Genomic DNA, 21,938 nt, shown 5'->3' with positions numbered 1-21,938 from the left:
TTGTGTATAAAAATATCCAAGAAACCCTGTTGCTTAGCTAACACTTACTTCCCTCCCCCTGCTGGAGTTTTGATATTACTGCAGTATTAAGTGCCACAGACTTGAGATGAAGAGGCTGTTACATCTGCTGTCAGTGTCCTGCTTGTTCTGCTTTCACTTAAGATGCACTGCCTCCACTGCACTCCACACACCCATAGTATGGTGGTAACATTAACGTCTTTTGTAAATTTAGGCTACATAATAAAAGAATAACAATTGCCAGGCCTGGAATTGAGCCAGTAACTCAATCTTCTGATTCTGTTGACAATCATAAATTACTTGAGCCTAGCTTTTACAGTTTGACGTCATCCAAACTGCTCTGTTGAATTACTGCATTATAAGTTGCTGCCAGCTATCTATTATCTTATATATCTAAACTACTTAGCTATAAATAATGCTAACGCTATAATCGGTCTGTCAACATGCACCACCCAACAATATGTTGTTTTGATAATAGAAAGGTTCTAATCTTCTGATACCTGTTTGTTTTCTTTTTAATAGTGAATTTCCGTGTCAGGGTAACACAGGGTTCTATGCACTAATAATCTGCCTAGGAAGAGGAATTATCAAATACAAATAAAGATTTGAAAAATGAAGGCTTTTCATTAAAATAGAGGAAATTTTTTGATTAAGGTATTTAAAATTTTGAAGGGATGGGCCAGGATGTTACAAGTGGCTGAGGTGTCTGCAATGGTGGGACATAAACAAAACAACACCAACACCTTATATTTAAATAACGAGTTTATAATGGAAAAATGTCTGAAGGCGCTTCAGAGGGGCCAAATCAGGCAAAAATAGATGTGAAAGGAGACTTTTGGAGGGATGATCCATAGCTTAGTCAGAAAGGCAGGTTTTAAGAAGCAGAGATTGTGTGGCTTAGGGAGGGGATTCCAGTGTGAGGGACCTACGTGGCTTTACCATGGGAGAAACCTTCCTGCAGCCTCCTTCCTCTGGTGCGACTGTGGTATGCATTCTCAGTGGTTGACCTTGGCCATCCTTATATTGACACCTGCAGAACAGTGAATTTACAGTTGTGTGTACTTTTATATTAGAGTTGGCTTTTTGAACTCCTTGGTGTGTTGATGTATAAATGTTTTTGTTTTAATAGACAAGAGTGATAATGTATTGGGCACTTAACAGTGAGTGAGTTTAAACAATGGCTGGAATTTTACTGGCACACCGTGGGTCCCCCTGCCGGGACCAAATGCAGGCCCCAAGCCTGCACAGGCGACCAGCCGGACACTGGAGGGGATTTAATTAACGGCAGCCAATTAAGAGGCTGCTGCTGGGACCACTGTCCCATTAAGGAAAGTGGCATGCCTCTCCGAGCTGCCGGTCCAATCAGAGGGCGACTCTGCAGCCTTGGCAGTGCCACTGATAGAGGTGGTCGCAGCTGAGGCTGCAGTGAGCCGAAGAGGGTGCCTCGAAGGGCCAGTGAGAATTTTTTTGAATGTGCTGAGGCCAGACAAGCCGTCCCCGGCGATTGGAGGGGTGAACCCTCCAGTGCGAGGGTGGCCATTGCTGCTGGGTGGGCCCCTCTCTGGAACATGGAGCCTCCGGGAAGGAAAGACCCCACCACCACTCCAGGAAGTCACTGGGAGGCTGCCTCGATGTACCTGACAGTTTCCCCATGTGACCAGAGGGCCATTCTGAAGCTGGTAAAATGCTGGCAGGAGTGTAAAATAGCTGTTAATGGGCCAGTTAATTACCTTAATTGGCTGCCCACCTCCAGTTGGCAGGTGGCTGAACCTCTGCCATTCCTGCCCTTTGGAATATCCCGTGGTGGTGGGAAGACATCAGGCTTCCCTCCTCGATGTCATTTTACCAGCTCTCCTGCTTCCCAGCCCATCCCAGTCAATATATCCATTGTTCGCAATCTAATTTAAACTCTTACAGGATTACTAGGCAACCATAAGATTAACGATGTACAGGTTATGTTTGTTAATGAATGAAAAGTAGCTCTGACCCTTGTAACGTTTGTAGGTTTTTTTTGGACAGCTGTGTTTTGAGACATTGCCTGCATTTGAAAAGCAATTATTTGTGCTGTATTGTCAGACTTGGGATTCTCATCCTAATTTGGAGGTTTCCTGCCTTTCAGGGTGATTATGATCCCACCAAAACAAAGGTGCTTCACATGAGTATGAACCCCTGGAGTCTGGCAAAGGGGCATCACGTTGCAGATCAGAAGAGTCTGAAGGAAGAATGCGAACGTCTCCGAGAACGGGTGCGGATTCTGGAGGGAGGGGCAGTCCCTGAACAAATGGGGTCACGAACCAGTCTGCCGCCATCTCAGGAAGTTGCAGGTACCTTTTGATGTGAGAAGATGTGTCAGCCCATCTGCTGCTGAAACCTTCATCAATGCCTCTGTTACCACTAGACTCAACTGTTCCAAGTGTTCTGCTCGCCAACTTCACACCGACCACCGTCTGTAAACTTGAGCTCATCCAAACTCTGCTGTCTGTAACCTAACTCTCACCAAGTCTTGTTCATCCATTAACCCTGTGTTTGTTGACCTATATTGGCTCCCAGTTCAGCAAAGCCTTGATTTTAAAATTCTCATCCTTTCGAACCCCTTCATGGTCTTACTTCCTGTGTACCCTTCTACAATCCTTTCTGTGAGATCTCTGTGTTCCTCCAATTCTGGCCTCTTGCACATCCCAGATTTCTTTCACTTCACCATTGGCAGCCATGCCTTTATACCACCAGGTCTCTATGTCCTGAACACCCTTTAGAATTGTACGCTTTAGTTTATATTGCCTCTCCTCGTTCTTCCTACCAAAATATATCACTTCACACTTCTCTGCATTAAATTCCATCTACCATGTATCCACCCATTTCACCAGCCTGTCTATGTCCTCTGGAAATCTATCACTATCCTCCTCACAGTTCACAATGCTTCCAGGCTTTGTGTCATCTGCAAATTTTGAAATTGTGCTCTGTGCACCTAAGTCTAGGCCATTAATATATATTAAGAAAAGCAGTGGTCCTAGTACTGATATTTGGGGAACCGCACTGTATACCTTTCTCCAGTCTGAATGCTTTGGGATGTTTCTGTTATGTCAAAGCTGCTATAGAAATGTAAGTTATTGATATTCATTGTTGTACCTTCATTCTGCTATGGATATCAAGATGAACTGCAGTCATTGGGAACAAAAAATTTACTTTTGGGGTGGCGCAGTGGTTTAGCTGTTTGGTGCTCCAGAGTGGCAGGGCAGTTCTCCAGATACTAATTTCCCCAATCTCCGTTGCCTGGTTAGCATTGTGTTTCCTGTCTACAGGAAGTATCATACTGGACTGCTCTTCTAGAACTGCTGTAGGATGATGAGGAACAACTTTGTAAGAGGTCTGAGAGTAGACTGTATGCATCGCTGTCTGGGCAATGCTGTGTAATCCAGGAGACTGAATGAGGGGAAATGCGAGAAGATATAAAATGAGTTAAAAACTAACCCAGTCCCCACCCCAGACCCCCAAATTATTCAGTAAAGTTGTTGCATTCTCCTGAATATTATTGTGCTCTTTATTGTATTCATCCCAGGATCTGAGCTGTACAAATAGGTGTAGATGACTTGACACTTGAATGCCTGTCCTATCAAGTTGTGCAATTGTTGTGGTAATGGAGGTTCCACCAAATGCTATCAGCACCATTCAGTATAATGGTTTGCAGAGAAAAATGATGTGTATGTATTTTTTAAAGAAATAAACAATTAGTTGTTCATCCTGAAGCTTATACTGATTAACAGGAAAATCCTCCTCTGGAAAGAGCTTGCATTTTATGATTGTTTTAAATAAGCTGCATTGAAATGGAGTTAATCAGCGCTGCAGCATGGTGTTCAGAATCTACCTTGTTAAACAACAATGCAGATTAAAGCAAGCAGACTTACGTAAATATAATAAACAGCTTAAAGGGCTGAACAAAAGCAAAATTGTTGAAAGAGCTGTACTGCAACAGCACATGGAAACTGATAATACGCATTGTCAAGGATTTAGAAAATTGTCAGGGCTTAAGACCGAATTTTGTTTTTTGATTAGTTTTGTTAATTGTTCAGATCTTGCAATTATTATTTCCTACCAGAGTACTGTTGTCAGTTTTCAGACCTGGTTGGTTAATGATTCTGTCAATCTGTTGGTTCTTTGTGAATTTACTTTTTAAGAAAGTTTAACACTTCAGAATAGTGTGTTAAAACTAATTTCTTATGCCGCACTTTCCTTCATAATATATAGACCAATACATGACTCGATTGATTATATCTTGTTTACCTTGTCAGGGAGGATAGAAAATAAATGATGACAAAAAACAAAAAGCAAAATGAGCTAGATTTAGCCCATGTGATGCCTTCCTTGAAGAATATCAATGATGCCAGCTTCCCATTTCAAGTTCAACATCTCCCTCATCAGCCAAACTGCGCCTTGGCTCAACATCTCATTTTTAAGGTGGGCACCTCTGACAATGCTTAGCTTTCTTAGTTTAGTAGTCAAGTTCCCGGTATGGGCCTCAAACTCTCAACTGTCTTATTTGGGCAAGAGCACTATCACTGAGCCCAGCTGATTGTTGATCGTCTTTATAATTTTAAAATGTGACATTATGGACATACTTAAAAGCCACAAGCTTATAGAAATGGGTTGATGCTGATTCATGGCATTTTAAACACGCGCAGTACCTTGGCACTTGCCACTTTGTGGTGGGGGTGGAGTTTTCCCAGATCTGGGCTGGGTGAGGCAGGGTGTTGGGGCTGGGACAATTGGAAAAAAAGGCATTGGGCTGGTATCCTAATGTCTTCCTGCCTCCTCCTGTTTTTTCCGGGAGCGGGTCATGTGTGTTGTTTGCAACCCACAGGGCAGCGGCGGGAAGCAAATTGAAGTATTCAAGGAGCCAGTTAAGAACTATTTTCCCATGGCAATGGCTCTTTAACAACAGTCCACAGGTCACACAATTGGAACTTGGCAACTTAGAGGAGGCGTGTGCACCAGCGGGAAATCGTTGAGGCCTGAAACTGACATGCACTCAGAACTATAAAGGGGGAAATTGGCAAGCCTGAGGTCAGTCATAGGCCAGAAGCTTGCCATTACAGGAGTAGCTTATTAAGACTGCTGTTACTGATAGTGTTAGGGGTGAAGAAATTGCTGTAGGTTGCTGCAGCAAAATTTCACAACTCAACGGGGCTTGAAACCCTTGTGTCATCAAGCCTGCATATTGACATGGAGACCACCTGTTCTGAGGTTGGGCGGACCACTGAAAAGGAACTGGAGCATTAGCCGATACAGCAGCTACAGGGGCAGAGCCAGCAACTGGAAGAGGAGCAGCAACTGCAGCATGCAATGCACCCACATGCAACTGGATGCAGCATAGTGGTTGGCCGCAGGCCAGGAGATATAAGGTTGCGCTACCCTAAGCACAGGGTCTACAGGCAGAGTCAGTTTCTTGGACCTCTCTGAGCAGCAGTGTCTTCGAAGGCTGCAGCTCTCACAGCAGATGGTAGCAGACCTCTGTGCCCTTTTGGAGGAGGACCTGAGGCCAGAAGGAGCAGGTTGGACACCCATTTCCTGTAGTGGTCAAGGTGACCATGGCACTGAATTCTTTTGCATCCAGATCTTTCCAGGGGTTGGCTGCTGACATCTGCAGGATCACACTTGCTGCCCATAACTACATCAGTCAGGTGACAGATGCCCTGTATGCGAGGTCATCAGATTACATCAAGCTTGAAACAGATGCTGCCATTCAGGCCTGAAGGGCTGTCAGCTTCATCTCCATGGCAGGATTCCCTCAGCTACAGGCCTTGATGGACTGTACCCATGTGGCCATCAAGGCACTGACCAGCCAGGTGTATTTGTAAATAGGAAGGGATTCCACTTCCACAGAGACACACGAGAGATACAACCATTGCAATTTGATGACCAGGGCAACCGTTGAGCAGGCCGTTGGCTTGTTTAAAATGTGGCTCCAGTGTCTTGACCAGTCTCGAGGCACCCTCTGATATCACCCATCAAGGGTCTCAAGAATAGCGGCAGTGTGCTGCGCTCTGCACAGCTTGACACGACAGAGAGGAGTGGAATTGGCACAGGAGGACGGATGGGACTGCTTAGCATCCTCGGGGGAGGAAGATGACGATTGGTTGCTTGAGCATGCCAGTCCAGAGGTCCTGCTGATGCCTGTGCCCATTGACCTGCATAACAGAGAAGCCTGCGATGCCCTCATTCAGGCAAGGTTCACCTGAGTGCAGGGCATGCAGCAATCAAGACCCCATCCTAACATAAAGATCTCCTTGCTTCACATAAAGCTACGCACTACCCCTCCCACCCTAACAGCATGACCCATCGCGTTCATTGAGCTTGCATCCATTCAGCTCCGAATGGTCAATGTGGAAGGGGGCACTAAGAACTCGGTGACACTTAGCAGGTGGCCAAGACAGACGGCTTCATTACAAATTGCAACATGACAGTGACATTAAAGAAGGCACTCCATTGTGCGACTAAGACAGTTTCTGTGTTCCCTTCCTCATACTTCTCTGTGGTGCCGCCCCTGTGGATGGAGCAAATGTGGAGGCAACCTGCTCATTTCTCTGTTCTGGCGAATGAGATGCCCATGGCACATGTCCTCTGGGTTGCAGTGCCCATGAAGGCCCCACCACAGACTGCCCCACTTGCTTATATGCAAGGGTAACCTCAGTCATGGGGCATGAGGCAGCCTTTGTGGCTTTGTCAGAGGTGTCGAGGGGCAACTGGAGACCGGGAAGTGCCTTGAGGACAGCCGCCATTGCCATCGTCCCTGCCTCCCTCCCTCTGCCCTTTCAGGGCCCACCTGCAATTCCCTGCTAAGCCAGAACAGGAGGGCATGGCTGCATTTCCATGCAATTCTGAGTCATCGCTGCAACTAACCGATAATGCTACTCAAGGTTGCCAGTATGGAGTAGTATGGAGGCCATCGTGCTGGTCCTTCATCCACTCATTGGCCTGCTGCATATGACTCTCCATGAGGGTGGCTGTTCTTTCAATGGAGACGGTCATGCGCTCAAATGCCTGCGAGATCACGAGACTCATGGTAGAGATGGATTCCTCGATCTTCTGCATAAGAGTCTGCACTGCCTCAATAAACTCTGACAGCCACACATCTCCCTTTCCTGCTCCACAAGCACCTGATTCGCATATGACGCCTGAGGCTCAGCATTTGTCTCAAGTTGAGCATGGCTGGAGCTGTCCTCAGTCCTCTGATGGGGTGTCCCCATACTTGTCACTGCTTCCATCTCCTGCTCCCATGTGAAGTGCTCCTCACCTTTTGTCACCTGTTCTATACGTGACTGAAGCCCCAGCAAGGTGAGTGCATTTGCGCTGGTGTAAGGTACACTTGACTTATGTGATGATGCTTCCTCAGTACTGCTCTTCCTCAGGTCTGTGCCACCTCCACGTGCCTCTTTTTCTGCACCTCCGGCATTGCCCCTACAGGAAAGAGAAGACCTCAGTTAGTGAAATGCATAGGCGATAGTGGTTTCACACCCTCCCATGTTGCTGGGCTTGAAATGTATATTCATGGATACAACTGCATAACTGAAGAAGCTGCTCAGTTTCAGTTGCGTAATTAATATATAATGCTTTTACCCATTCTCTGCTGCACCCCCATCTCTCCTTTGGTGACAGCCTGGCCTGCTGCCTCCCTGCCAATCGCCAGGGCTTCCTCTTAATTGGCCTCAGGAATGCCAGTAACAGGACTTCACCCCCAGTTCAAAGTCTCTCTCAGGAGTTATGCGCTCTCTTCTGCAACAGAACAAGAAGAGTATTAGGAGTATGAGAGGTGCAGTGTGTGGATCAAAAGGCAATGTGACATTTGATGGACTTCACTGTGGAATAGGGTGCACAGGGTCATCATTTTAGGGCTGAGTGGAGTGCAATCTGTGTATATAAGGGCTGAGGAAGGGACCTTGTGAGACAATCTTCTGTGTTGCTGCAAATAGAGTGCCTTTATAGCCTTTCTGTGCAGAGGACTGCTAAGAAGATGAGAAAATCATGCTTGCCAGCTGGAAATTGCAGGGCACTCACCTTGCCAGCCCTCAAGAGGTCACTTCCTGCCCTGTATCCAGGTCCTGTTCACATTGTGGCTGCTGACCTCCTGCTATGCCTGTTTGGCCATTAGCTAGCCATCTCCTCCTGTTCACCAAAAAAAGCATCTGCCTCCATGCCTTCACCACCTACAACATAAACTCCAGGGAGGCATTGGTGAAACATGGTGCAGTCTGTTTAGTTTAGAGATACAGCACTGAAACAGGCCCTTCGGCCCACCAAGTCTGTGCCGACCATCAACCACCCGTTTATACTAATCCCATATTCCTACCACATCCCCACCTGTCCCTATATTATCCCTACCACCTACCTATACTAGGGGCAATTTCTAATGGCCAATTTACTTATCAACCTGCAAGTCTTTGGCATGTGGGAGGAAACCGGAGCACCCGGAGGAAACCCACGCAGACGCAGGGAGAACTTGCAAACTCCACACAGGCAGTACCCGGAATTGAACCCAGGTCGCTGGAGCTGTGAGGCTGCGGTGCTAACCACTGCGCCACTGTGCCGCCCCATCTCGCTTCTATTTCCTGCACAAATTGCTTATCCAAATCAATTCAGCAATAATCTCATTGCAGCCTCTGTGAAGGCTGCCGCTGGCCTTTAAATCTATGCACGCTCATTTGCTCTCCTGACTTGTCATCTTGACCACCATCCCCTAATTGAACGCCTTCTGGAAGATTGAACTGGAAGGCCCATGACTAGCATGTCCGGGTTTCCAACCTGGAAATTATCGCGCCACCCGTGCAAAAAATTAAGGCAGCAAGATTCAGCTCAAGGAGGCTGTCGGTCATTTTGAAATTTGGCACATAGAGATGTGTAGCTTAGAGAGTATTTTGGGGAATGTAGCCATGTGCCCTCAAAGTTGATATTTTCTTGTATTGAAGGGACTTATGTGATTGCATACAGATGCAAATAAAAAACTTCAAGCTCGTGATCTATTGGAAGATCGTGTATTGGATTTAGGTTTTGATGAAGCAGTGCTTCTGGCAGGTGTGTCCAAACTCCATTAACAGCCTGGCACAGAACTAATAGTTTAAACTCAGACTGAAGCGTAAGCTGAACTCACCAAATCCTGATCACGAGAGACACAGATCCATTAACAGGGAGAGCTATGACTCTAGAGGTTTGTAACTGGTTGCATTACATAGCATCAAGTATTAATCTGAGCTCGGTTCAGTGTGTTGCATGCTGATGTGGAAGATGTTTGGTATCTTACTATAGTTTGGTAATTGATTAAGCTTAAGATGTCACTGGATATATTGTCTGCCTGATGAACATACGATGCTGAATTCCAGAGGTGATGTGAGAATGGCTGTCTTTGACATCAAGACAGCATTTAACCGAGTGTGGCATCAAGGAGCCCTTGAAAAATTAAAGTCAATAGGAATCGGGGGCAAATTCTCCACCTGTTTGAGTCATTGTGCTTATTGGAGGCCAATCCTCTCAACCCCAGGGCATCTGTGCAGGAGTTCCTCAGGGCAGTGTTCTAGGCCCAACCATCTTCAGCTGCTTCATCGATGCCCTTTCTTCCATCATAAGATCAGAAATAGGGATGTTGCTGATGATTGCGCAGTGTTCAGTATCATTTGAGACTCTACAGATACTGAAGCAGTTCATGCCTGCATGCACCAAGACCTGGACAACATTCAGGATTGGACTGATAAGTGGCAAGTAACATTCACGCCACACAGGAGTCAGGCAGTGACCACATCCAACATGAGAGAATCCAACCATCTGCCCTTGACATTCAATGGCATCACCATCAACATCATGGGAGTTACCATTGACCAGAAACCTAACTGGACCAGCCATATAAATACAAGAGCAGGTCAGAGGCTGGGAATTCTGTAGCGAGTAACTCACCTCCTATCTCCCCAAAGCCTGTCCACCATCTTTAAGGCAGAAGTCAGGAGTGTGACAGAATACTCTCCACTTGCCTGGATGAGTTCAGCTCCAACAACACTCAAGTAGCTTCATACTATCCAGGACAAAGCAGCTCGCTTGATTGGCACACCATCCATCACCTTAAACATTCGCTCCCTCCACCACTGGCGCACAGTGGCATCGGTGCGTACCATATATAAAATGCACTGCAGCAACTCACCAAGCCTTCTTCAACTGCACCTTGCAAATCTTTGGCCTCTACCATCTTGAAGGACAACAGACACATGGGAACACCACCACATGCAAGTTCCCCTCCAAGCTGCACACCATCTTGACTTGGAACTATATCAACGTTCCTTCACTGTTGCTGGGTCAAAATCCTGGAACTCCCTTCTTAACAGCACCTTAACCACCGGGACTGCAGCGGTTCAAGAAGGCAGTTCACCATCACCTTCTCAACGGCAGTTATGGATGTGCAACAAATGCTGACCTTGCCAGTGGCACTCACATCCCATGAAAGAATTTTTTTTTAAAATACACAAAAACAGCAACTCTGTGTATAGTGATACCAATGTCCCAGCCAGAATGGGCATGGTGTTTTATCAATTATATCTGAAGACTGCACACAATTTCTGTTATTCTCCACTTACTTTTTTCCCTCTTTCTTTTCTCTAAACTCAGGCATTGGTTTAAACTAAGAGTTGGGAAATTGAAAAATTTTCAATAGACATAAGTAAAACACTAAGTGAATTTATAATAAGCGTATTAACACAGATCAGCTGTAGATCATGGATGGACAACTGGGGCCTGTTTATTGCAATTCCTGCATCATGTGGAAACTTCAGGGCACTTTATGTGGCTTGGGGGAACATGCATGTAGGAAGTGTCTTCAACTGTTTGAGCTCAAGTTCAGATGTTCTGAACTTGAGAGGCAGCTGGAGTCACTGCGGAGTATTGGAGGGAATGAGAGTTTCCTGGATCCTTCGCTCCAGGAGGTGGTTACCTCACAGACAGTGAAAGCTCAGGATAGTAAATGGGTAGCCATATGGAAAAGTAGGAAGAGGTAGCAAGTGCAGGAGTCCTTGGGGTGTGTGCCACTCACAAGCCAGTATTCGAGATTAGAGACTGCTGGGAGTGATGACACCTTGAAGGAGTGCAGTCCAGACCATGGCACCAATGGGGAAAGGACTGCACAGGAGGAACAGCAAAACATAGAAATGAAGTCGTTATAGGAGATTCCATCGTTAAGGGGACAGAAATAGTTAAGGCAGGACAGCCCTGCCAAAGGTGGCACACAGTGGTATACAGTCAAGAGGGAGATTCCCTCGGAGTCCTCAAAATTGACCTGGACCCCATGAAGTCTTATGGCATAGGCCAAAGATGGGCATGGAAACCTCCTGCTGATTGCCACCTACAGCCTTCGCTCCGCTGATGAATCAATACTCCTCCATGTTGAACACCACTTGGAAGAAGCACTGAGGGTGGCAGTGGCACAGAATATACTCTGGGTGGGGGACTTCGATGTCCATCACTGAGTGGCTCGGTAGTGCCATTACTGATGGAGCTGGCCAAGTCCTGAAGGACATATCTGCCAGACTGGACCTGCGGCAGGTGATGAGGGAACCAACAAGAGGGAAAATCCTATTACGCCTTGTCCTCACCAATCTACCTGTTATCGCTGCATCTGTCCATGATTATTGGTAGGAGTGATCACTGGACAATCCTTGTGAAAATGAAGGCCCTTCTTCACACTGAGGATACCGTCCATCACGTTTTGTACCACTACCACTATGCTAAATGGGACAGATGTCGAACAGAGCTGGCAGCTCAAAACTGGGCATCCATGAGGCACTGTGGACCATCAGCAGCAGCAGAATTGTATTCAACCACAATCTTTAACTCATGACCCGGCATGTCCCTTGCTCTACCATTACAATCAAGCCAAGGGGGTCAACCCTGGCTCAATGAGGAGTGCAGGAGAGCATGCTAGGAGCAGCACGAGACATACCTAAAAATGAGGGCAGGAATTTTACGTCCCCCCATGGGAGCAGGCTTGGAGGTGGGGGGGTGGGGAGGGGTGTTAAATTGAGTGGGAGGTAGGGGTTGCTGTTCCCGCCCTGCTGCAATTTTACGAATGGCGGGAGGGGTGACAAACGGCCTGTCCGCCCCAGGCCAATTAATTGCCTCTTAAGGGCCTCCCGCCGCCTCTGGGATATTACCAGCGGTGGACAGGCAGCTGAGGACCTCAGGAGGCCGCCCAGTAAAACAGGGTAGCCTCCGTGCTCCCCCACAGCACAAGCTGCCCCCACGAGCACGTTTTTCCCACCAGCCCAACCAGGGCCCATCCTAAGCACCCACATGCTTAGCTTAATTCTAGGGCCGCCTCCATTGCTGCTGCTCCTATCTGGATGTAGTCCCAGCAGTGGCCACCTCTCTGGGTGGCGCTGCTGGGACTGAGAGCTGCTGGCCCTCTGGCTGGCAGTTCTTGGAGGCGGGACTTCCTGCCTCTGAGGGGCAAATGTCCCACCTGAGGCCAGTTAAGGGCTTGGGTCGTAAAATTATGGCATAATTCCCAGGCCCGGCAGAGGCAGGCTCGCCCCAAATTTTTGGCTGGTGGGCGGGGCCTCCACCCCGATGTAAAATTCTGGCCGAGGTGTCAACCCCGGTGAAGCTACAACACAGGACTACTTGCATGCCAAACAGCAGAAGCAGTATCCAATAGACGAAGCTTAACAATCCCGCAACCAAAGAATCAGATCAAAGCTGTGCAGTCCTGCCACATCCAGTTGTGAATGGTGGTGGGCAATTAAACAACTAACAGGAGGAGGGCATTCCACAAATATTCGTATCCTCAATTATGGGGGAGCCCAGCATATCCATGCAAAAGAAAAGGCTGAAGCATTTGCGACCATCTTCAAGCAGAAGTGCCATCCATGTGATATCAAGAAACACTTGAAGGCACTGGGTGCTGCAAAGGCTATGGGTCCTGACAACATCCCAACAGTAGTGCTGAAGACTTGTGCTGCAGAAATAGCCTCGCCCCAGTCAAGCTGTTCCATTACAGCACAGCAGCCAGGCATCTACCCGACAATGTAGAAAATTGCCCAGGTATGTCCTATCCACAAAAAGCAGGACAAATCCAATCCAGCCAGTTACCACCCCATCAGTCTACTCTCAATCATCAGCAAAGTGATGGAAGGTGTTGACAGTGCTATCAAGTGCCACTTAAACAGTAATAACCTGCTCACTGGCACTCAGTTTGGGTTCCACCAGGGCCACTCAGCTCCTCATCTCATTACAGCCTTGGTCTACATATGGACAAAAGAGCTGAGCTCAAGAGGTGAGAGTGATTGCCCTTGACATCAAGACAGCAATTGATCGAGTGTGGCATCAAGGAGCCCTAGCCAAAGTGAAATCAGTGGGAATCGGGGGAGAAAGTACTCCATTGGATGGAGTCATACCTAACACAAAGGACAATGGTTGTAGTTGTTGGAGGCCAATCATCTCAGCCCCAGGACATTGCTGCAGGAGTTCCTCAGGGTAGTGTGCTAGGCCTAACCATCTTCAGCTGCTTCATCAATGACCTTGCCTTCCTCAAAAGGTCAAAAGTGAGAATGTTTGTTGCTGATTGTAAGATGTTCAGTACCATACACAATTCCTCAGATACTGAAGCAGTCCGTGTCCATATGCAGCAAGACCTGGACAACATTCAGGCTTAGGTTGCTAAGTGGAAAGTAACATTTGCGCCATACAAGTACCAGGCAGTGACCATCTCCAAAAAGAGAATCTAACCATCGCCCGTTGACATTCAACTGCGTTACCATCACTGAATCCTCCACCATCAACATCCTGGGGGCTACCATTGACCAGAAACTTAACTGGAGTAGCCATATAAATACTGTGGCTACAAGAGCAGGTCAGAGACTGTGAATGTTGCAGCTAATAACCCATCTCCTGACTCCCCAAAGCCTGTCCACCATCTACAAAGCACAAGTCAGGAATATGATGGAATACTGTCCAGTTATCTGGATGAGTGCGGTTTCAATAACACCCAGGAAGCTCAACATCATCCAGGACAAAGCAGCCTGCTTGATCGGCACTCCATTCACCACCTTAATAATTCACTTCCTACACCGCCGGTGCACAGTGGCAGCAGTGTGTACTATATACAGGATGCACTGCAGCAACTCGCCACACCTGCTTTGACAGCACCTTCCAAACCCATGACTTCCATCGAGAAAGACAAGGGCAGCAGACGCGTGGGAACATCACCATCTGCAAGTTTCTCTGCAAGCCACACACCATCCTGACTTGGAAATATATCGCCGTTCCATTACTGTCATTGTATCAAAATCCTGGAACTCCCTCCCGAACAGCACTGTGGATGTTCACGCACCAGATTGACTGCAGAGGTTCAAGAAGGCAGCTCACCATCATCTTCTCAAAGCCAATTATGGATGGACAACAATGTTGGCCTTGCCAGTGATGCCACATCCCATGAAAATGAATTTTAAAAAGGCATGCATTTCTGTAACTGTCACCGTGAGTCTTGCATGGTGCCTCCCTGGTGCCAGGGTAAAGGACATCATGGAGAGGATGCAGAATATTCTGCAGTGGATGGTGAGTGAGCCACAAGTTGTGATAAATATCAGTACCGATGAGAGTGAGAGAGCAGGTATTGAGGTCCTACAATCAGCCTTTCAAGAGGGGGAAGTCAAGAAGAAAGTAAGAGAGAAGCCAAAAATCTTCTACGGGCATGTAAATAGTAACTGGGTAATAAGGGGCAGGTGGGTCCTATTAGGGACAAAGAGGTTGATATATGCTTAGAGGTGCAGGGCATGGCTAGAATACTTGATTTGTACTTTGTAATTTTTATTAAGGAAGAGGATGCTGACAAAATATCGGTAGTGGCAGAGACATTGGAGGAAATGGATGGGGTGAAAATTGATGGGAAGGATGCATTGGAAAGACTGGCTATACTTAGAGTGGATATTTGTCTCCCATGTTGCTGAAGGAAGTGGGAATGGAGATAGCCAAAGGGCTTGCTATAATCTTCCAATCATCCCTAGATACAGGGTGGTGCCAGAGGACTGGAGGCAAAGGGTGTAAGTACAGTCCTCGTAGCTACAGACCAGTAAGTTTAATGTTAGTGATGGGTTAGGTTTTAGAAACAATAATCGGAAAAAAATCAACAGGCATTTGGAGAGGTTTGAGTTAATTAAGGGTAGCCAGTACGGATTGGTAAAAAGCAGATTGTGCTTGACTAATCTAATTGAACTTTGAAAAAATTATTTCATGGGATGTGAGCGTCGCTGGCAAAGCCATCATTTGTTGCCTATTCCTAATTGCTCTTGACAACAGAGTGGCTTGCTAGGCCATTTCAGAGAGCAGTTAAGAGTCAACCACATTGCTGTGTGTCTGGAGTCACATGTAGACAAGACCAGGTAAGGACGGCAGATTTCCTTCCCTAAAGGACATTAGTGAACCAGGTGGGTTTTTGATGATGTGACAGAAAAGGTTGACGAAGGAAAGCAATGGATGTTATCTATTTTAAGAAAGCATTTGACAAAGTACCACATAAAAGGCTGGTTAACAAAATTGATGCTAATGGAATAGGAGGGTCATTGTCAGCTTGGATCAAAAATTCACTTAAGAACAGAAAACAGCGAGTCATGGTAAATGGTTGTTTTTGAGATTGGAGGATGGTAGACAGTGGTGTTCCCCAATGTTCAGTACTAGCACCACTGCTTTATTTGACCTTTATAAAAGACTTGGATATTGGAATACAGAGTAGAATTTCAAAATTTACTGATATCAAACTTTGAGGTGTGGCAGTCAGTGAAGGATCCCACCAGTTAACTGCAACAGGGCATAGATAGGCTAGCAGAATGGGCAGACAAGTGGCAGATGGAATTTAAATACAGACAAGGGTGAGTTGATGCATTTTGGCAGCAGGGATTGTCAGAGGCAATATAGACTAAATGGCACAGTTCTAAAGAGTATGCAGGGACAGAGGGATCTGGGGATTCATGAGCATTGATCTTTGAAGGTGGCATGACATATTGAGAGATGTTATGGCCACGTGGTGAGAGGTGTGGGTCGTTCCCACTGTTAAACTCCCACCTGACCGCAGCATGTGTTTTTTGTTATTAGTATTTAACTCCTTGGTGTTTTATTTGTCAAATAAACAGACAGCGACAGGTTTTCTTGCAGTTTTAAAACAGAAGATCAATTATTCATTGAGCAATACGCATTATCCTGAAATTGTCACTACCGCATCCACTCACGCATTCATTCGCAAACATATATACACACGCACACGAGACACAGATAGAGAGGAAAAGGGAGTAAGTTGTTTTCAGGTGAGGTAGGGGTTCGGGGCAAACCTGTTGAATTAATTGCAGGCCTGAGGTGTTTATAGATTTCTCTCTTGATTGAAAGTTCAATTTGAAGGCAGTGGACCACTTCTAATTTCACTGCTGCATAAGTTAAAAATTTAGAATTTTCAGCAGGGAGCCTCCCTTATTTCTTACTGGATTTTCTCACCAGCCCTTAGCTGGACCAGCTGTTTGGTGATGCTTCTTTCTGGGTGTCTCTCTCACATCATCATCTCTTAGGAGACAGTTTGATCTCTCCCCCATGGTGATCACACAGTGGCCCAGGATGAGAATAATCTGGTTATGTTTTCACTTCATACCTTCTTTGTTTCAGTACATCCCATTCAATCCAGGGATTTTTCATGATGGATGCAATTGACACTTAGTGGCTTTGAAGGTATTCTTTGTTCTAAACAGACAGTCTGGCAATATTCAAATACACATGCGGCCATCTTTTTGCAGCATTGTCCATTTTCTTGAAAAGGCAAAGTCTATTTTTATAACTCTTCAGTTTTAGTCCATAATCTTTTATTGTCACACTTCTCATAAACGTGATAGAGAGTAGTTAGCAAAATTATGGGATCTTGGGCTTCATAAATAGAGGTATTGAGTACGAAAGCAGGGAAGTTATGCTGATCCTTTATAAACTTTGATTAGGCTACAGCGAGAGTATTGCGTCCAGTTCTGGTCTCGCTTTAGGAAGGACGTGAGGATCCTTGAGAGGGTGCAAAGGAGATTTACCAGAATGGTTCAAAGCTTGAAGGATTTTAGCTACAAAGGTAGGTTGGAGAAGCTGGGGTTGTTCTCCTTGGAGCAAAGGAGATTGAGGGAAGATTTGATAGAGATGTATAAGATTATTACAGGTTTAGATAAGGTAGATGAAAAAAGCTGTTCCCATTAGCTGATAGTACAAGGACTAGGTGCAGCAAGGTTAGACTCAGACCAAAGAAGTTGCATCATTCCAAGCAGAAGGGCCATCCGTGCATCAACACGAGCAGAATTTCTCACCCACAGCTGTTACAAAAATTTCTAAATTCACTTGTAACAGCCCTTCAAAACACTCCCACAGGGGATGCTGAGACCAAGTGGGCCCACATCAGAGACGCCATCTTTGAGTCAGCTTTGACCACCTGCGGCAAAAGTGCGAAGAGAAATGCAGACTGGTTTCAATCTCATAATGAAGAGCTGGAACCTGTCATAGCCGCTAAGCACATTGCACTGTTGTACTACAAGAAAACCCCCAGCGAGTTAACATCCGTAGCACTTAAAGCAGCCAGAAGCACTGCACAAAGAACAGCCAGGCGCTGCGCAAATGACTACTGGCAACACCTATGCAGTCATATTCAGATGGCCTCAGACACCGGAAACATCAGAGGAATCTATGATGGCATTAAGAGAGCTCTTGAGCCAACCATCAAGAAGATCGCCCCCCTCAAATCTAAATCAGGGGACACAATCACTGACCAACGCAAACAAATGGACCACTGTGTTGAGCACTACCTAGAACTCTACTCCAGGGAGAATGTTGTCACTGAGACTGCCCTCAATGCAGCACAGCCTCTACCAGTCATTGATAAGCTGGACATACAGCCAACAAAATCGGAACTCAGTGGTGCCATTGATTCTCTAGCCAGCGGAAAAGCCCCTGGGAAGGACAGCATTACCCCTGAAATAATCAGAGTGCCAAGCCTGCTATACTCTCAGCACTACATGAACTGCTATGCCTGTGCTGGGACGAGGGAGCAGTACCTCAGAACATGCGCGATGCCAATATCATCACCCTCTATAAAAACAAAGGTGACCGTGGTGACTGCAACAACTACCGTGGAATCTCCCTGCTCAGCATAGTGGGGAAAGTCTTTGCTCGACTCGCTCTGAACAAGCTCCAGAAGCTGGCCAAGCGCATCTCCCCTGAGGCACAGTGTGGCTTTCGTGCAGAGAGATCGACCGTTGACATGCTGTTCTCCCTTCGTCAGATACAGGAGAAATGCCGCGAACAACAGATGCCCCTCTACATTGCTTTCATTGATCTCACCAAAGCCTTTGACCTCGTCAGCAGACGTGGTCTCTTCAGACTACTAGAAAATATTGGATGTCCATCAAAGCTACTAAGTATCATCACCTCATTCCATGACAATATGAAAGGCACAATTCAACATGGTGGCTCCTCATCAGAGCCCTTTCCTATCCTGAGTGGTGTGAAACAGGGCTGTGCTCTCACACCCACACTTTTTGGGATTTTCTTCTTCCTGCTGCTTTCACATGCGTTCAAGTACTCTGAAGAAGGAATTTTCCTCCACACAAGATCAGGGGGCAGGTTGTTCAACCTTGCCCGTCTAAGAGCGAAGCCCAAAGTACGGAAAGTCCTCATCAGGGAACTCCTCTTTGCTGACGATGCTGCTTTAACATCTCACACTGAAGAGTACCTGCAGAGTCTCATCGACAGGTTTGCGGCTGCCTACAATGAATTTGGCCTAACCATCAGCCTCAAGAAAACGATCATGGGGCAGGACGTCAGAAATGTTCCATCCATCAATATTGGCGACCACGCTCTGGAAGTGGTTCAAGAGTTCACCTACCTAGGCTCAACTATCACCAGTAACCTATCTCTAGATGCAGAAATCAACAAGCGCATGGGAAAGGCTTCCACTGCTATGTCCAGACTGGCCAAGAGAGTGTGGGAAAATGGCGCACTGACACGGAACACAAAAGTCCGAGTGTATCAAGCCTGTGTCCTCAGTACCTTGCTCTATGGCAGCGAGGCCTGGACAACGTATGTCAGCCAAGAGCGACGTCTCAATTCATTCCATCTTCGCTGCCTCCGGAGAATACTTGGCATCAGGTGGCAGGACCGTATCACCAACACAGAAGTCCTCGAGGCGGCCAACATCCCCAGCTTATACACACTACTGAGTCAGTGGCACTTGAGATGGCTTGGTCATGTGAGCCGCATGGAAGATGGCAGGATCCCCAAAGACACATTGTACAGCGAGCTCGCCACTGGTATCAGACCCACCGGCTGTCCATGTCTCCGCTTTAAAGACGTCTGCAAACACGACATGAAGTCCTGTGACATTGATCACAAGTCGTGGGAGTCAGTTGCCAGCGTTCGCCAGAGCTGGCAGGCAGCCATAAAGGCGGGGCTAAAGTGTGGCGAGTCGAAGAGACTTAGCAGTTGGCAGGAAAAAAGACAGAGGCGCAAGGGGAGAGCCAACTGTGTAACAGCCCTGACAAACAAATTTTTCTGCAGCACCTGTGGAAGAGCCCGTCACTCTAGAATTGGCCTTTATAGCTACTCCAGGCGCTGCTCCACACACCACTGACCACCTCCAGGCGCTTACCCATTGTCTCTCGAGATAAGGAGGCCAAAGAAGGAGAAGAAAGAAGAAGAGACGAAAAAAGCTGTTCCCATTAGCTGATGGTACAAGGACTAGGGGGCACAGATTTAAGATTTTGGGCAAGCGATGCGGGACGATGTGAGGAAGAACTTTTTTTTTATGCAGCATGTGATAATGACCTGGAACTTGCTACTGCAAGGTTTGTGGAAGCAGAGACTATGAATTATTTCAAAAGGCAATTGGATGAATACTTGAGGGAAATAAACTTGCAGGGCTATAGGGATAAAGCAGGGGAATGGGACTGATTGGATTGCTCTGTAGCGAGTCAGCATGGGCTCGATAGGTTGAGTGACCTGCTTCTATGTTGCAATGACTCTGACTCTGCTGCATTTTGTTGGAGAAATAATTCTGCTTTTAATGGTAGTTTCAGTCACATGTTCTGTTTGCTGTTGTGTGTAGAGACTCTGTTTGTTTTCTCTCTTTGCTGAGTAAATAGCTGTTTTCTGTAAAACAGATTACTGTACGCCCTACCTAATGTCCCTCCCCATGACCAATTCATTGGCTGACACAGTGTTAATACTAACTCCAAAACATAAAATGCCAGAAATATACAGTATCTCAAAAGAGCACAGACTTGTTACTGGCGATGTCCTCTGACCAGTGTATTTCCAGCATATTTTGCTTTTATTTTCCTCTCTCTGTATCATCAGCTCTTTTGTTGAACATATGTCCATCTGGATGGACTAGATAGGGAGAAATTGTTCCCATTAGTGGAAAGGTCGAGAACTAGAGGACCCCAATTTAAGGTGATTAGCAAAAGTAAAACCGGTGACATAAAAAACCTTTTTACGCAATGAATAGTTAGCTTCTGGACTGCAGTCCCTGAGTGTGGTGGAGGCAGATTCAATAGAGGCCTTCAAAAGAGAATTGGACAATTATCTAAAGAGAAAAAATTGAAGGGCTCAGAGTAAAGGCAGGGGAGTGGGACTAGGTGAGATGCTCTTGCAGAGAGCTGGCATGGAAATGATGGGCTGAATGGCCTCTTTCTGTGCTGTAACCATGTTATGATTCTATGTATTGTTACGACAGGTGGTAAGGGGTGTGAGTGGTTTCCACTGTTCGCCTCCCTACTGATTGTAGTCGGGTTTTATTTAAAATGATGAGTTAGCCCCTGAGTGTTTTACTTGACAAATAAACAGACAGTGATAGGTTTTCTTGTAGGTTTAAAAGAGAAGATTACCTATTTATTGAATACTATTCATTCCCCAAAATGTTTGCAACAACGCTCACACATGCATTGTCAAGAGATGATAGTTAGAAGGCAAAGCGTAAGAGTTCAAAGTGTGGTAGGTATTTGTGGTTTATGGTAAACCTATTGAATCTTCTAAGTAGAACAGTCTCTTTTCAAGATGCAGGCCTGGGTTGTTTGTAAGTCTTGATTTGTTGAGGTATTGTCGGTTTCTGGTGGTTAAGATTTCAGAGTGGAGGTGACGAGTACATTTCAGTTCTCTGCTGCAACAAGTTGGAAGTGTAGAATTAGCAGCAGGGCTCCTTCCTTGGTCGGTTGGACTTCTTTCCACAGCTACTGGCTGGGCTGCTTTTCTGTGATGATCTTGTAATCTCTCTCTCTCCAGAGGGTTACCTTTTAAGGTCACAATGCACCATTAGCATTTCTGGTACGTGACACATGGTTTTTCTCCCCTAGTGTGATCACACAATGGACCAGGATGTGGAATCCATGGCCATCCGTTAATGTCTGGATGAGTATAATTCTGATATGATGTGGCCACTTCACACCACCTTTGTTTCAGAAGAACCCATTCAATTTAGAAATGTCTCTTGATGGTTTCAGAATGGGAGTAATTGACACCTTTTAGCCTGGAATGTATCCTTTCGTCCTTAACAGACAATGAGGCAGTGTTCGAATACAGAGGCCAGGTCATCTGACCTTCAACGACCATCTTTTGCAGCATTGTTCATTTTTTATAAGTCCACCTGGAATAAAGTCCATATCTTAAAAGTAGAAATATGATATGCCTTTACTGGGCATGACAGTATCTGTCTTTTAGGAAAGACTTGTGCTTTGGTTCAATTATGGGTTGACAGTGATGCAGAAGCTAGGGTGATATCAGTTTTTGAAATATAACTGAGAGAAGTGACTTCTTGGAGAGATAAACTGGGCATAAATGCAACATACAGCACATGAAGACTGAAAAAGATAAATTTTAGCTGTTTCCCAGATAGCAGA

General features: G+C 46.2%; 1 protein-coding gene across 7 annotated transcripts in view; it reads left to right on the top strand.

Annotated features, from left to right (window-relative positions):
- The window catches only part of mad1l1 (mitotic arrest deficient 1 like 1), a 999,406-nt gene that overhangs the window by 588,789 nt on the left and 388,679 nt on the right, over positions 1–21,938 (top strand). For all 7 annotated transcript variants that reach the window (XM_068055940.1, XM_068055938.1, XM_068055941.1 and 4 more), the window contains one exon: positions 2,138–2,342. In XM_068055940.1, the coding sequence (XP_067912041.1) occupies positions 2,138–2,342 (205 nt within the window). The remainder of the gene's footprint in view (positions 1–2,137; positions 2,343–21,938) is intronic.

Source organism: Heterodontus francisci, chromosome 24 (genome assembly GCF_036365525.1).
Source record: "Heterodontus francisci isolate sHetFra1 chromosome 24, sHetFra1.hap1, whole genome shotgun sequence".
Classification (NCBI taxonomy): domain Eukaryota; kingdom Metazoa; phylum Chordata; class Chondrichthyes; order Heterodontiformes; family Heterodontidae; genus Heterodontus; species Heterodontus francisci.
Note: the sequence above shows the minus strand (reverse complement) of the source record. Positions and strands in the feature narration are given on the sequence as shown.